The sequence below is a fragment of the Sciurus carolinensis genome, chromosome 15 (assembly GCF_902686445.1).
Source record: "Sciurus carolinensis chromosome 15, mSciCar1.2, whole genome shotgun sequence".
Taxonomy (NCBI): domain Eukaryota; kingdom Metazoa; phylum Chordata; class Mammalia; order Rodentia; family Sciuridae; genus Sciurus; species Sciurus carolinensis.
In genome coordinates this window covers 20,945,742-20,963,680 of record NC_062227.1, presented here as the reverse complement: position 1 = coordinate 20,963,680, position 17,939 = coordinate 20,945,742, and the positions used below count along the sequence as shown (strand labels likewise).

General features: G+C 39.3%; 1 protein-coding gene across 3 annotated transcripts in view; it reads right to left on the bottom strand.

Moving 5' to 3' along the window:
• Nucleotides 1–17,939, bottom strand: part of LOC124965505 (contactin-associated protein-like 3) — a 214,094-nt gene that overhangs the window by 176,170 nt on the left and 19,985 nt on the right. For all 3 annotated transcript variants that reach the window (XM_047526489.1, XM_047526491.1, XM_047526490.1), the window contains exons 2-3: nucleotides 16,555–16,665; nucleotides 2,825–3,018 (exon numbers count right to left, since the gene is read on the bottom strand). In XM_047526489.1, the coding sequence (XP_047382445.1) occupies nucleotides 2,825–3,018; nucleotides 16,555–16,665 (305 nt within the window). The remainder of the gene's footprint in view (nucleotides 1–2,824; nucleotides 3,019–16,554; nucleotides 16,666–17,939) is intronic.

Here is a 17,939-nt window from a genome sequence, read left to right as displayed (position 1 = left end):
CTGTCTTTATTTTGTATGTTAGGTATTTTCATTATAATGTGCCTTGGTGTGGGTCTATTGTAATTTTGTGTGTTTGGAGTCCTATAAGCCTCTTGAACTTGATTTTCCATTTCATTCTTCAGATTTGGTATTTTCCTGATATTATTTAATTGAATAGATTGTTCATTCCTTTGGTTTCTTTCTCTAAGTCTTCCTCAATCCCAATAATTCTTAAATTTGGCCTTTTCATGATATCCCATAGTTCTTGTAGATTCTGTTCATGATATCTTACTGTCTTCTCTGTTTCATCAACTTTGTTTTCAAGATTAAATATTTTGTCTTCAATATCTGAGGCTCTGTCTTCCAGGTGTTCTATCCTATTGGTTACGCTTTCTATGGAGTTTTTAATTTGGTTTATTGTTTCCTTCATTTCACAGATTTCTGTTTTTTTTTTTTCAATATATCTAACTCTTTATTGAAAAGATCTTTTGCTTCCTGTATTTGCTCTTTTAACTGTTGATTGGTGCAATCATTCAATTCCTGCATTTGCCCTTTCATCTCATCCTTCAATGCCTGCATTTGCTCTTTCATCTTGTTTGCTTCCCTGATCGTTTTGATTATGTACATTCTGAACTTCCTTTTTGACATTTCTTCTGCCATGCTGTCATTGGATATTATTGCTATACCATCTAGGTTCATTTGGGACATTTTCTTCCCTCGTTTTCTCATATTGCTCAGGTATCTACCCCTCTAGTAGTGAAACTCTGGGATATTACAGATTTCCTCTATTGACTAATATTGTCTGTGTAGATTTCCAATAACTCACCTCTTAGCCTTCAGTAGCCTGAAGTCTTGGAGGAACTTGATAATGTGGTGCTCCACTAGGAAGCTGGCCTTCTATGGGTGGTGGCCTTCTGGTGGGGTATATTCCCTGGTGGCTCTGAGTTGGTCCCAAGTGTCTCAATACCTCCTCTTCTTGGCTCCTGGGTCTTGTCAAAGCTCCTCTAGCCTCCTGTAGGTGTCTCAGGAAGGGAGTTGCCCTTCCAATGATGATGGCCACGCCCTCAGGAGTATCTCAAAATGCCTGCACCAGCCTATAAAGAAGCCTCTGGCTAATACCGTGATGGCGACAAACCACAGTGTGGTGGTTGGGCGGGGTTGTTCAGTGGTTGCGTCTGTATTTGGCCTGGTGGTTGGGCAGGTTGGCTACCTGCTGCACCGCTAAGCAAGGCAGGCTGGTTGGGTGCCCACCTGCTACCTCCCCGATGAAAGAGGCCTGACTCTCCCGTCCACTCGCTCCACAGCTACGACCAACCAGTGATGGCACCGAACTAGTTGCAGGGGTCAGGCAGGGTCACTCAGTTATGACGTCTGTCCTTGGCCTGCTGGCTGGGTGGGTTATCTGCCCGCTGATTACCTCCGTGATGTAGGCAGCCTGGTTTAGCTGCCAGCTCGCTCCGTGACTGCCACCAACCAGTGATGGCACCGACGGAGAACTATTCTTGATTCAATTAAAACCAACATTTACTGCCAAGCTAATAAGAGTTTCAGAGATAAAAAGACCACAGTCAAAAAAAAAAAAAAAAAAAAAGACCACAATCTATTTATATATAATAAGTAACAGAATTTTAACAAAATTCTACTGAGGACAATTTGTTACCCCAGGATTATAATCATTCTGTGGCCTTATAGCCTTATTGATAAGTGATGTGCTAAGAAGTAGTGGCTTTTAAGCTAACCTCCTTCCTCTTGCCATGGAAACTGAGGAAAAAGAAAAAGTTATCCAATATCCTTAGCCTGAATTAAACGAAGCTAAACTATGTATCTTGTTATTGTTGTAAATTATACATTAGTGCAAACTTCATCACTTTACTCATTTTTAGGCCTCCAGTTCTGTAGCATTGAGTTCATTCACCCTGCTGTGCAGGGATCTCCTCCACCCATCTCCAGAAAATTTTTCATCTTCCCAAACTGAAACTATATCCACTGAACACTAGCTGCCACTTCTCCCCTCACCCAGTCACTGGCAACCACCTAAATTGTATTTTCAATAAAAAGCAATTTCTTCTCCCTCTGACAAACCTTCTTCAATCTACACCCCCACTGGGTGCTCCACCAGCCACGTACAGGTACTGTACAGAGGGCTCCAACACTCTCCCTTTACAGTCTGTCTTTCAGAGCACAGTAAAATTGACACACTAAGTAATAAGTCTGTAATAAACTAGAGTTATTGGAATATTCAAAAAGTTAAGTAAACAAAATTTAAATCTTTTAAAAGAAGCATCAACATGTACTCAGAAGTTTAAAAAAAAAAAAGTCACTTATCATACCATTTTAAATAACTGAAAATAGTTATGATTTCCAGGACTCTCAAAGAGTCCTGAATGACAAGGGCAACCTAGGTCCCTGAACACATCCTCCATAGGGAGATCCTCCATTACATGTATTTAAGTGTCTCTTAGAAATCTCAGTTAATCAGAGGTCAGAGAAGAATGAATTTATTGGATTTAACAATGCCAAAGCAATGCAAACTACTGAGTAACTGAACAAAATTAAACGGATTCTAAGCGACTTCTTGATCCCTAGACTCAACATGACTTAAAAGGAATGATGAGAGGACATTCTCAGTATTTCACTGAATTATAAAACTCTTCTACTTTTACTTATTAATTAAACATGGGCAATGTGTTTTTAAAAGCCACTTGTGTCTTTAATGTACTTGAAAGCTTATTAAGGTGCTTTTGGAGGCTCTGTTTCTATAGATGATATGATAGATAGCAGCAACCTGTAGGAACTGGCAAAATTCATACTCTGACAAACCATGTTTCCCAACAGAGGAACATACCAAGAAGCTTTCTTCTCTTCGATACTGTTTCCAGTTCCTCCCACTGTCACTGAACATCAGGAGGTAGCTGGTCACCCAGTCGGAGCTCCCATATCCTCCCTGGGTGGCCACAGCCGTGACCTTCATTCTCTCTCCAAGGTCAATCTGCAGCCACTGGTATTTATCTGATACAAATGGAGTCCAGCCACCAGCTCCTTTTCATGGAAATGGAAATAAGAAAAATGGTATATTTAAAATCCAGCATTTTGCCTCATTGTACCCCTGAAAGCAAGATAGGTCCCTAGCAGCTCTACTAGAGGAACTAGAAAAATTCAACCAGGGTTCTCACTCTGATCTGGAAATAATGGCTTCAATATGTAGCACCACTGTTTCCATCAGTGCAAAGAATATAGGCTTCATTAAGTTGGACTAAGTGAACTTCCCTGAATGGATTATTTCAGGACATCCACCCAATGAAAGAAAACATACTCGCTCTGTGTACACCAAATAAAAATTTTTAAAAACTTCAAAAAAGCATATTAAGAATGTGAACATCAATGAAACATAAAAATCATAGTTTCAAATTACAAAACATATACTATCTCATAATTATGCACACACACAATAAAGACCACAGGAAGGGTAAATTCATGAAGCCTACATTAACCATTCTGATCTGTAGCTCTTAAACCCTGGCTTTCTGGTGTTTACTAGTTCAACGCTAATCTGGGTAGAAGCTGAGTCAACTCAACACAGGATTGAACAGTACATCAAAGTTCCTTGGAACTCTTGCCTTTACTGGGATTTATGCATGATTTGCCCTTTACTGGACATGAAGAAAAATATCCAGACCACAGTACAGCTAAAAAATCTTAATCCTGGATTCCCAGTATTAGGAAGCACAATACTGATGGCTGGGATAGTTAGATGGTGATAGCATGAAGCACTCAGATGCTTGCAAACTCATGGGACAAACAGTGGAAATAAAGTGCAGTGGAGGGTAGAGGGTGCATGAGTGAAGGAGATTTCTGTGCAGAAAAGGAAGAGTTCTGAGGGGCGATTCACAAGGTTTAGAGAGAGCCCCACCAGGCAAGTGGTGCCTTCCCTCTCTGGAAGGATAGTGTTTCCCAGGCATTCAAGACAATAGAACAGAACAGAAATGACTGTGCTATGTTGTGTCCAGTACCTGCTAAAATAGAAGAATTAGGGGTGCCCAAGCATATACTGTTGATGTATTTTATTCTTCCATTTTAACACAAATATGAGGTGTACACAGTTGTCCATCAATACCACCAGGGACTTGGTCCAGGACCTCTTGAATACCAAATTCCAAGGATGCTCAAGTCCATTATATAAAATAATGTCGTATTTGCATATAAACCACTCTCTATATCCTTTAAATCCTCTACATCACTGACATCATCTCTGGGTCACTTGCAATACCTAATACAATGCAATGCTATGAACACAGTATTGTTGAGGGGAAATCATAAGAAAAAATGTCTATACATATACGGGACTATTTTTTTCAATTTTTGACTGGAGGTTGCTTGAATCTATAGTTAAGGAATCCATGGATTTAGACTCAGATTTTTCTTACTAAATTTTATGATTTTCAAATTAGTATGTAATTATAAAAATGTGGAAATAAGCTTGAAAATCATCTTTCTAATAATGTCTAGAAACTAGCAATGTCTTGTCAATGACCCCTAATAGAAAAAAATGCTTTTTTTTTTTTTCTAATTTTCTCCCAATACTCATACCTAAGTCAAGGCTCTGATATTAACTGACAGTTTTAGATTACATTCATTCTTAATTTATTTTTGAGATGTGTCAGTTCACCAACTGCTAGCGCTGACACCCATGCCCTGTTTATAAGTAAATGTGCTTATGAGGCAGAAGTTGGGATTATCTGGCACCTGCATCAGGACTCCTGGAGGAGCAGGTGGGAACATGCAGAGCCCTGCCTCTTGACTGCATCCTCCGTGCACAGCGCTACATGCATGTGCTGCTATTCCTCCAGGAAAATATAAAGCTTACAGATTGTTAAACCCAGGTTCCTTCTAAGATTTCCTCATTTGCAGCAATAAATCTTTCTTCAAATATTTAAAATGTTCCTAAGCAAAATGTCTTTTTCTTTGATCCTTAATCTCCCAGCTGTAATTATGGTTGTTCTGTAGTTAGTGCATTTTCTATATTTTTACTTTGAAATAACTTCAGATTTACAGAAAAATTACAAAGATTGTATAGGCAATTTCCATATCCTTATTAACTAACTACCTTCCCCAGAACACTTTGATCAAAACTAAGATACTAACATTAGGACAATATTATTATTTTTTACTGAAAAATAAAAGTTACATTTACTTATGGTGTCCCACACATTTTGACATATTCATACATGGTAGAGAGGCTACATCATAAAATTAGCATATACACAACCAAAATACTAAGTCTTTTGTGGTACATACATATAACCAAAATACTAACTCTTTTGTGGTAAGAAGACTTAAAATCTACTCTCAGCAACAGTCACATGATGGAATAATTATGTTCAGGAGATCAGCAGGACAATGCCATTAACAAGACCTCAAATTATTTTGGTTGCCTGAGTTTTCAACTCATTCCCTCTCTCTGGTCCAGGCTCTACTCCAGGATCCTACATTAAATGCCATCATCGAGTCTCCTTAGAGTCCTCCAACCCATGATGAGTTCTCAGTCTTTGCTTTTCATGACAAGGTGAGTCATCACTCATTGCCTTTCTGCCTACTCCTACTGTCTGTCCAAACTTTCTGATAAAACTTTTGGTAAATGTGAAGTCTGTCTGGTTGTATCTGAGAGTTAACTGACAATCCTGGGTAACATTCCTACTGCAACAGTTTCTGATTTTATAGCTATTTTTTTTAAATGTTAGAAATTAGGTATTGATTCTTTTATGTTAAAAATTTCTACACTTGAAATTTTAGATGACTTAGTCTGACCTCTAAAAAACTATTAACTTTCCTGTATTCTAGTTTATACTAGTTAGTAATAAAGTTCTCAAGAACATATTAAGGATACAGTTCTTTTTTTCACTTCACCATCTTTTTGTCCTTTTTATTCTCCCTCTGGAAGCCAGGAAATATAATTAACATGGGAAACCATGTAGAATAGCACAGCCAAATGAAAAATATCAGCATGTTCCCAGCATGCAGCCCTGGGACCAGCTTCTCCCCCAAACGCAGCCCCATCCCTGCAGGCCAGCTTTCAACATCTGCACGGAATCTACCTTGAACATTTCACATCCCTTACCTGTGGGGAGGAGGTGTTGCTGGTATCCAAATTAAGCAACTTGATCATGGGGGTTCCCTGATAAAGTATTGAAACTTCAGAACACCCCCCCTGCCAAAAGGCAATCATGTCAGCAGGAAAACACAGTCCCAGGTAAACCCCAGATTCCTGCAGGCAATGATGCTGAACTGCTGGACTTCTGTGCATGCCCGGTGTTATGGTTTGGATGTGAGGGGTCCCAGAAGTTCACAAGTGAGACAATACAGGAAGTTTCAGAGGAGAAATGATTGGGTTGTAAGAGACCCATTAGGGATTAATTCAAGTGGTAGGATGTGGCTGGAGGAGACTGGAATTGGGGCATGGCTTTGGGGTATATATTTTGTATCTGGAGAGTGGAGACTCTCTCTCTCTCTGCTTCCTGATGATGTGAGCAGCTTCCTTCTGCCATTCTCTTCCACCATAATGTTCAACTTCACCTTGAGCCCTGAGGAACAGAGCCAGCCTTCTATGGACTAGGACCTCTGAAAGCATGAGCCCTCAAATAAACCCTTCCTCCTTTACAGTTGTGCTGGTCAGGTCATTTAGTCACAACAGTGAAAAAGTTGACTAAAACACCCACTGTCCACAGTAGCGGGGCAGTTGGTGCTTTTTCTAAAATTCAATAAAGTGTTAAAGAGAGTGAGTGGAGAATATACAAACTCTGACCTGAGGAATACTAGGGAGCTTGAGACAGTACTGGAAACTACTCTTGCCCAACAAAAAAAACCGAAACATTAATTCAAAATTAGAAGGACTGGGCTTGAGGGAAGCCCCCTTACTAACAAGTATCAATAGATTGTTTGTGGGGAGGGGTGGCTGAGGTGGAGGATCACAGGTTCAAGGCCAGCCTCAGTAACTTAGCGAGACTGTCTCAAAATAAAAAATGAAGAGGACTAGGGATGTTAACATCAATAGTTCTTAAACTTATCAGCCTGCATTACCAAACACTGGAACTCTTCAGTGAAGACCACAAAGGAACAACCAGTAGCCCCTGAAATGGAGACCAGCATTTCTCAATTACCATTTCACAGTGACTAATCCTGAACCCACAAGAAAGGTGCTCCTTACCACAGCTCTCCCATTTCCCACAGCACAGGCTGCTTGTCCACTGCTCCTTATTCTCTAGTTTCAGTCCCTTCACAGAAAGCTTGGCTGAATAAACAAAGCAAAACAAAAGCAATAACAACAAAAACCTCACTATCTATGCAAATAAAAACATGTCCACAGGGCCCCAATTGCACAAAGCAAGGTCCTCAATGTTGGGAAGTCACCCACTACAAAAACATCCTTCCCCCAATAAGAAAAAAGGGATGTTTATTTTGGGATTGGGATGAAGATTCAATAGATGTATGAAGTGCCTGGTAATTTTCCTTCAGGTGTCATCACCTGATGGAAGACAGGCTGCCTGCTGCAGGTATTGCTGCCCTTGCTGCAATTACATCAAGAGGTCACACCAAATGCTGTGATCTGCAGCCATTTCATGACTTAGTCATCAATCACCTGCCACTTTTACTAGAGAGTCCTCAAGAGCTGACTCAAATGTGCTGACTAATTTGGAGAAGATGAGAAAATAAAGAAAACAAAACTAGCCCAAACATGTAACAAGCCCAGGAGCCTCCCTGCCTTCATTACCCAGGCCACAAATAGTAATGACACTAACCATTGCTCTGGTGGCATTTAGGCATACACTGCCCTAACAAGTCAGAGTGTCAGTTTTGTGAAGAGGGGAATGCTCAGGTGAAAGGTGAAAATTAGGGCATGCCTTCCTCAAATTTTAACAAGGCAGAGCAGAGAGATATCCAAAGGGAGAAATGCCAAGTGGCTAATGTGAAGTGAAAGACCTGCCCATCTTCAGGGCATCCAGAGGTCACGCAAATAAATGCTAATTTGTCATTACTGCCAAGGTAAGTTTCCCAGCAGGTCACTGTTAACATTGTTTCTTTTCCTCACTTAACTGCACCTGAATTCACAGGTGTCTCATTAGGGGTTCTAGATGACCAGGGTGAGTTGGAAAAAGATAAGGGAAGTGGGAAATGTTCCCCGGGAAGACTTAAGCAGCACTGTGATGCTCCCTGCTCAAAACCTCAGAGATCTCTGGGTTTTACACCTTGAGGTTTTTGCACATGACCCTGCCTACTTTGCTGAGGGGAATTTACTAAAGCATTTGCTTTAGCTTTGATTCCTTAGGAAACAATTCCAGTTATCTACATGCAGCCTTTCTGGCTGTGAGGGTATAGAAAACGCAGAATCCTTCCTCTGGATCCATATAGGTGTGCTCTGACTCACTTCTTCCATGCTTCCAACAATTTTCCAGAAGCCCAGCTGGTTTGCAGTTTCCCAGACACCTAGTTGTAAAACAATTCCTTATGAAGTGCAGATGCACTCTGCAGTGGCTCTGCAATTAAGCAACTCAAAAATAAATTCAAAATAACTTTATATTGGTCAATCTGAGATGTTCATTAAATGTCAGTAATATTAAAGATATGTAAGTACATTTAAAACCAAGTCTTTGGTAAGTGGGCCATAATCACCCTCTGGGCATGTACTAAAAGAAGAGTTTAAGATGGTAAATACATATCTTCTGAAGCGCCAAAGGCTCCATTAAAGACCACTTCCTACCCTTTACCCCATCATTCTCAAAAATTTGATCATTCAAAGAGTTTGTCACAAAGACTCCCAGCGAAGAAAGAATCCTGATTTTGACAATTACTAGCCAACAATAAACACAGGTGACCCAGTCTCATTTATACTAATCAACCCTTGTATTTCTCTGACTCTGAGAACCTGTACTCCCTGCTTAGTTACTTTCTTAGTTAACTTTTAAAAATCACTAATTCTGGAAGATACTCAGCTTAGCAAAATACTATTAAGTCTCCCACTACCCCTGCTGTAACTAGCACCTCAGACATAGGAGTTATGATGATAATGGCTACCAAGGTTACTTTTCAGGCATGTGAAGTTTATTTGTGTTAAAATCAAGGACTCTACCCAGAGGCCTGTACATGTGTGCAGTGGGTTGCCTATTAATGTCAGGAGGGCAAACCTCCACCCTCAGAACATGTTAATGCTGCCATTTTCTGAGCCTGCATCCCAGGAGGAGCCATGAAGCTTGATTATACCAGTGAAAACCACTGATTACTTGGGACTCCAATCACCGTCACCCACACCTTAAATATCCTGCTTCTTTATCCCATAAATATCCCCAAACCCTATCCTCCAGGAGGCAGATTTAAGACTTAGGTATTCTACCTCCATGCTTGGCCAAATTGTGGATAAACTTTTGCTGTTTTCCAAAACTCATTTCGGTGACTGGTATGTTGTGTGGTGGGCAAAAGGAACCTGGCTTGTGATCACATCGTGAGAGGTCACCACTGGCTCCCTGAAGTTTTGTGTGCAGCATCCCCAGGGACAACTTTCAGTGCCCTTTCAGCATCTGACATTTGTTTCTGTAGCTCTTTCTACACAAACACCTGTTACTACTATGTGTTGATCCATTTTTCTTATGTGCACTCCTGAACAAGTGGTAAAGGAAGAGGCTAGAGAGAAACAATGACATCTCCAAGATCTGTGTTGACCTGGTATTCAATGTACCTCAGAGTGTACCATGAAAAAAAGTTAAAATATAATAGGATAAATTTTGGTTGCCCCTAAGAAGGGCTCCAGACACCGTTTGGGAAGGTACCAAGTAAGCCTTAGGTACTACTTGCTTTCACATAAATGGAAAACTTTCATGGCAAAATTGTGGCCACCATCATAAACTGATCAAGCAGAGTATATACACAGAAAAAACTTTGAAATAAGCTGCTCTATTTTTCATTCCTCTCCTTTAGTTAATGCTACTTTCCAGAGATCATTATACTTTTAAGCCCAAGAGAAGCCAGGGAGAGTAAAGAACAACCCAGAGAAGAGGAAAATAGGATGTGATGACAAGCACATAGTGGGACAATAATCCACAATCCTTGCTCAGGAACAAAGGATCAGAGGATCAAAAAAGTGAGAGGAATATCTTAAAAACATAGGCAGGCTTTTGCTTTGCTTCCATGTGGAATTTAGGGATAACACCTTGTAGGGGTTAAGGTAGTCATCAGCCATTACCACCCTTTGCTAAATACTGGTACTCTTCAACTTACCATGGCATTATATCCTGATAAACCTGTCATTTGAAAATACTGTAAATAGAAAATGCATTGAATACACCTAATCTACCAAATATCAGAACATACTGTAGGGTATGGTTGTTCACCCTCATAGTTTGATCACATGGCCCAGAGAAAAAATGAAATACAAAATTCAAAGTACTATTTCTACAGAACACATATCACTTTCACACCACAGTAAAATAGCAAAATCATAAGTTGGACAATGCCAAGTCAAGAGAGTCTGCAGATCCTCGTTTCCTACTCCTTGGCCACATAAAACATCCTTCTTCCATGTCCCCTGTGGTTTCACAGGGCAAAGAGACTAGTCATGGCAGCTGAGCTGTGGGTGGAAGTAATAGTTCAGTTCTGAGCCTAAGCTGTCAGGACAAATCCATCAATATGTTCTTTCCCTTCCTCACAGTAACCCAGAATTCCTAATAGGTCATCAAAAGGAGCCAAAGAAATGAGCTGAGTCTAACTGAATCTATACAAAAGATCAACTTGACAGGGGCAAAATACACATAATCAAGGTCCTGATTTGCTGCTCAGGCCAGAAATGAGACTCACAGACTTCAGGGAGGCTACACCATTAGCAAGAAGTAAAGTGACAGGGGACACATTCAGCACAGGATGATGACTGTTCCCTGGGAACACTTAGGAAGTCCACCACAGACTTCAGGAGCAGAAGTCAACTTGTCTTCAAGGTTAAAGCCAGACAAACTTCCTCAGCACACAGCAAGAGTCAAGGACTAACATGAGGAGGTGACACACACCAGGACGTTTCCTACCATACAGTTCCACAAGCACAGGAGATTGTACTGTGCATCCAAATACCATCTTGCAAAGAAGGAACAGCACTAAGAAATCTGAGCATTCCCAGAAGATGCTCAACCATCCAAAAGAAGCAATTGAATCCAGCAGAACTTGATTCTGGGGGTAATTTTATAATTAGGCATAGTTGGTAGACAAAAACCACAACTAACACAACCTCCCTGAAGGATGCTGACAACACTGAAAACAAAACATGTCTGGTTCATTGTTTGTCTCCTCTGGTAACTTAGGCTTTGGAGAATATGGAGGCTCTGAAGCTAGAAAAGGAGCAGAAAAGAACCTGAGCAGGTGAGTGTTTCCCTTCCATGTGATGACTCCAGGGCAGATTCTGTTCAATCCTTGTTGTTTCAGAGTTTTTCCTCCCAGGTGCCACCATCTAGCATTTCATAAAAACTGAATAAATAAAGCTATGTAGCTGCCAACACAGGACTCTGTGCACCAGCACATGGACATATTTAACACACATGCTTTTACCTTTGGCCTGTCTACAGCACTTCATACCCATAGTGCATCTGCAGGGTTTAAAAAAAAATTTTTTTCAGGAAAAAAAAATGATAACTTAAAAATAGGAAATCTCTTGGCCCTTGTAGGTCTAAAATTTTCAGGAAGAACAAATAAACAGAACTAAGCATCTGATGTGGAAAGGTAAAAAAAAATCCTATATTAAAAAAAAACTAGGTTATATGAAAAAATGTTAGAGAAAGATTTGCATTGAATATTCAGTAACATTCTGATTTGTATCAGGAGTTGACATACTTCAGATATTTTAAACTATTATTTACTCTTTCAAGTTTATTTAAACATTCTTGGATTAAAAGTCAATGAATTTTATATCATAAGCTGTTTGCAGAATTCAAATAGTCAAATCCCATATTGTAAGGAGCTATTTAGAATCTTAAGGACAAATCTAAACATTTTCCCCAATCTAATCACTTTTATTTTCTTATTTATCTTCCTGAGCCCCATAATATAAATGTATATTACTAACTGTATGGAAGTGAGAAATAAGTATCTAAGTGTTACCAAGAGTTTCCACAATGCTCAGCAATGAATAGCATTGGAAGTATTAGGCAAATATTTTCCTGACTCCACTCACAGATGAGCACAGTCCATGTTGGGTGGAAATGTGCTCAATGGCTCAGCATTGGTAAGGCTGAGAATTACAAGGAAAAAAGGAACAAGCCAATCAGTTCCATTTATCTCCATCTACTTTTGTTGTACAATAAATGATACTGCATTCTCACTGCCACTTTTGATAGACAATTTCCACTGTCTCCAATGGGGTCTCCCATGCAGGTGGCCATTTTCAGCTTTAGAGCCCATAATCTCAGCATCTGAGTTGTGAACAGAGCAGTCTTTTCCTGGAAAGGAGCATTTATGCAAGCATTTTGGGGAAGCACAAAAGAAAAAACCTGAATATGCTTCTTCCTACTCAATTTCAACCACCTCTGCCAAGATCATGGCTCTGGTCTCCAAGCCTGTACCTAAAGCCCCCATGACTGACAGGATGAGGTGGTACTGAGGTTGGAAGGCAGCAGCATCCGGAATGCTATGAGCCAGCTTCATCCAAGGTCCCTAGACGCCCTGCACAAGCAAAATGTGGAATGAAAGGCTCACAAGGCTACTTTTGGAGATAGTTTTCTGGGTGTTTATTTTTTATTTTTTACTTTTTAATTTTTGGATAAATTTGGAGTACAAAGTTTTGTAAGAAGCTTATTGAGAAGAAAAAAGTGAAAATTAATATTATAGCATGTTCTTATTTAGAATGCAAATTTCAGCAATCTGCTTTTATATGAGACATTAACTCTTTTGATTTTAGAAAATATAAATTTAATTTTGATGGCAACAAAGTGTACAAATCCAATTTTTTATAAATTTACATCCATATCTAATGACATGAATTTTCTTAATTAGTCATAAGTTTGACTTCTTAAAAATCTATTAATTTAAAAAAATTTAGTACAGGCATTTTGAGGTATTCACTTTTCAACAGTTTATGTTTCTTGGTATAAAAAGCTAAAGCAGAGCTAGGGTTGTAAGTCAGTGGTAGAGCGCTTGCCTAGCATGTGTGGCACTGGGTTCCATTCTTAGCATCATATATAAATAAATAAATAAAAATAAAGGTCTATGTACAACTAAAAAAATTTTTTTTAAAAAGGTAAAGCATATTATGTCAGGGTCACTGTGTTAAATGTATACTCAGAACCCAACCTCAGGCTTTTAAATGGGAATTCCAGAAGAATCACCATGAGCAGAGATTTTTAAAATAGACTCCAGAAATATGGTGTGTACACACACACACACACACACACACACACACACACATACACACACAATGGAATGTTACTCAGCCATAAAGGAGAATGAAGTTATGGAATTTTCCTGCAAATGAATGGAATTGGACATTCATTCAAGTGAAAAAGCCAATACCAAAACACAAAGGCCAAATGTTCTCTCTGATATGCAGATGCTAATTCACAATAAGGGGAGGGGCGGGTAGGGAAGAATAGAAGTACTCTGGATTAGACAAAGGGGAATGGGAAAGACAGTAGAATGAATCAGACATAACTTTCCTATGTTCATATATGAATACACAACCAATGTAATCCCACATAATGTACAACCAGAAGAATGGTAAGTTGTTATCTGTTGGGGGCTATGCAGCGCGGACAGCACCGGGATGGCGCCTGGGAGCTAGCCAGAGGTTGCTTTGATCACATTGGCAGTGAGGAAGTTGATTAACATAAGCACACTCAGGTTTGTCATTGGTCGTACTCAATTAAGTTCATGCACACAACGAGTGCACAGGTGTTCCCAAGTGCTCCTGCTCAGGCCTGCTCATTTTAACCTTTGCCGTGATAGGGCAGCTGGCTCCTCGCCTGATCTCAACTGGCGAGGCCCCGCCCTCCACCTCCTGGAGTGAATATAAGCGGGCGGTAGGCAGAAGGCAAGAGCAGCAGTAAGCAGAAGCAGCTAGAAGAAGCAGCTAGCCCTCTGATAGATAGCACCTAGTTCGAAGGATGTGGGACGCAATTCTAAGAAGAAATAGATCTCTGATAAGCGTAGAAGCCTCCCTTCCTCTCAAAACTTCCTGATAAGCACAGTCTCTCTTTCTATAAGCAAAGCCTATCTTTCTCTCAAAGTTTCTCTTCCTCTAAGCAAAGTTTCTCTTCCTCTAAGCAAAGCATCTCTTCTTCTCAAAGTCTCTCTTCCTCTATAAATTAGTAAATATAGGAAAAGTAGTTTATTTTCAGTCCACCTCCGATAAATACCCGCGCAATTATTGCTGTGGGCGGCGACAGTTATCCCTGTATGTATAATATGTCAAAATACATTGTACTATATTGGGCTGGGGATATAGCTCAGTTGGTAGCATGCTTGCCTTGTAAGCACAAGGCCCTGGAGGTTCAATCCCCAGTACCACAAAAAAAAAAAAAAAAATACATTCTATTGTCATGTACAATTAAAAAGAACAAATAAAAAAGTAAATGAACTCTAAGAGTATTTAATTCTATGTTGTATGGTAATGCTAATCCATTACTATCTCTAACAATTTGTGCTTCCAATAGGGAGCTCATAAAAATCACTGACTCAAGTGTGGACACAAGATCACTGGCTATGATGCTCACCCCCTTGGGAGCTGCCTCTCTGCCTTTGGACCCTGGAAACACCTGAACCTGCCCAGACCTCTATTCAGTCTCTCAGTACCCTTCATAAGACCCCTTTCCTTTATGTGTCACAAAATGTTGCTAAGAAATATTTTATTACTTTTCATAAATCAGTAGAAAACAACTGAATACATAAAATGCATGAATTTAAAAAATAAAATTATACACATAAAACAGAAAATACAGATAATCCTTCAGAAGAAATGTTGATATATTAAGCTTTGTAAATCATACTTCGGGAATGAGTTTGAACTCTGCTAGCTTTATCAAGGAATATTTATTGAAACACACATTATATGCAATCAGAGGAGCAACCATAAACACTAAATCTCATCAGTTGATTGCTACTCTCTTACAAAAAAATTAGTTTAAATAAGTAATAGAAGTAGTTTGAATTTACAAGATGAATTTTGTACTACCATTTCACAATTCTGAGCTAATAACTTTTTAAATTAAATACAATGGAAATAAGTGGATCCTAAACTTAGAGACTTTTCCTTCCATATGTTTATAAACTTCACAGTATCCATAACAGTGGAGCCTAAATCATAATGGGTTTGTGTCTCCACAGATAAGAAACAAACATGCAAGACCATTGTGCTTCTTTAAAATAATTAAACTGAGTGTTTATTTGGTTATTATAATCTTTGCAACCACTGAAAAGTTTAGATATTAACCTGATATTAGAGTAACCACAAGACCAAAAATGGTAATTTGATCATGTAAATAATAGGTGAAATCTGGTTTCAATGAGAATATATTATTACTGTCATGCTAGAATTATTTGAATGATATTTCAAGCCCAACTCTCAGGCCACAGAATGCTTCTTCATATTGAAAAAAAAAAAAGATGAATGTGGACAATCATGGGTATGCTGTCCAACCTTCACTCTCTGGGTTTTCCTCTTGTGTCAACTCTTTCTCATCAACGTATCTGATAACTAAGTACTATGTTTGATATTTAAGGGATAAAGAAACTCAAGCTATACTTAAACCCATATCTTTGAAATATTGCATAAAGGCAGCAAATACTCAACTCCAAGGCTACATCATCAACATTTACACTTTGAGGGGCAGAGTTAATTTTAAGGTGTATTTCCTAAATGAATTAGCTCACCTTTCACAGAAAAATCAGTCTACCTCTTTAGAAGGTTGTAGAGTACTTTATTTTTAATTATATTCACTGATTTAATCCTCTGAACTACTACTCATGCAACAGAAAAGATAATTTACTCAATGACACTGGAGTCCTACGATGGAACAATACACCTTCAAAAAGCAAGCCTGCTGCTTCCTTCACACTGCATAAGGAGGGAATCCCTACTATCAGCACAGCCTTCCCCTGGTCTCCCATATGATGTCCCAGGATGATGGTCATTGCCCAACAGTGGCCCTGGACTCTTCCTATCACAGAGACATTGTGTGGTGGCCTGCTGACTTCCCCCAGTGGCTCTGATATGAACTCATTTACTTATTTATATATTTCAGTTTTTCATGATCAGCTCACTGGACTAGTAACTTTCCATAGCCTGTTCTCAAACTAAAAAGAGATGGTATAAATGGAAATAATGAAGAGCCCCAAATAATTCCCTTCTGACTTAATTTCCTTAATAAGGAAGAAAGCTATTGAAACAACATAAAAATAAACTTATAGCAAAAATAAAGCAAACAAATGATAACATGAAAAATCTAATTTCTTCAAATTCATTAAAATGCAAATATTAATTTTTGAACTACAGGAATGGAAAATAACTAAGGATGAAAGGTCTCTCTGAGGAAGGAGCAGAAACAACAGCTAACTCACCATCTCTCCGATTTAGACTTGCAAACCCAGGGCCATGGCTGCTGGACAGCTCTGAGGAGCTGCTGAAGGATGCCCGGGACAAGGCAGAAGACAGCGGAGCATCACAGTTGTCTGCAGGGAAAAGCAAAACATACATGCAGGTTAAACACTGGTAGAAGCTCTCCTTTCTCCTCTTTCTTCTCTCCTTTCTTTTTTAGTTAAGAGGCTAGAATTTGCACAGACTTGCTCATAAGTGCATTAGCCTATATTTAACAAAAAGCTGATGAGAAAAATAAAAGTCTTGGGTTCCAGCCTTTGTCATTGTCCATAGTGTAAGTATTCCCAACAAGGCCAATTCAAAGCCTGCAGCGTAATGTTATTGAACTCATGGCTGGGGAGGCATGTAATCACCCACCACGTAGCATTTCCACCATGCACACTGAAGATATGGAAACAGACTGAAGAACAGGGTAATAGCAAGACAGCCCAAAAGAAGTAGTAAGAGGGGAGTTTTGATAATTGATTACCTGTGTTTTTAATAGGATTGGCTTTAGTTTCACATTTATGTAATTTAATTTTAAATAATGACTATATTTTAACACTAGTTTGCAAAATTCATGAAAAGTTAGTGGTTGGCTCTTGCTAGCTAGTCCCCACATGACTCAATGGTGATGTATTAGAAGGATTCCCTTTAAAATCAGGAAGACTCACAGGCATCACTGCTTCTGTTATCATTGTACCTGTAAGGAACAAGGCTGCAGCTATTTCTCCCCTGATTCTGCTCTCTGCCCACACACTATTTTGTAATCTAGAATGTTAACTTTCTTGTCAGTCATTGGTCCAATTAGCCCACGGGCTTTCACTATCTAAGGGTAACTCCCTTTCTATTTGCTCTCTTTTTCTCTCTCTCACTTTCACTCACTCTCTCTCTGACTCTCACTCTCTCACTTTCTTTCTCTTTCGCCCTTAAGGGCAGACGCTCTGTTCGTCTGCTTATTAAAATCTCTTGTGTGAGTTCCTGCATCAGGAGTGGGTTTTCTGGGTGCTTTCAGTACTGAAAGCCCTAGCAGTAAACAGAAGAAAATTTGAAAATGAAGAGCATTATCAACTGAAAAGAACAAAAAGCTACTGTCAGCACTTCCAGATGATGTGACTGCCTAAGTAGAAACGTCCAAAAAATGGTTCCGTAGCTCAATATTCAAAAACTAATGCTGTAGCTAAACACCAGCCATACTTAGAAAATAAGAAAGAATATCAAATGGTAACAAAATATATTGGTTTCTAAGAATTCATTCTACAAAATGATGAAAGGTCTTTATGGGGATCATTATAAACACTGTGTTGAAAAATAGGGGGGGGAACCCCTACGTGAATGCAATCTGCAAAAACCACAAGCAGGAAGAGTC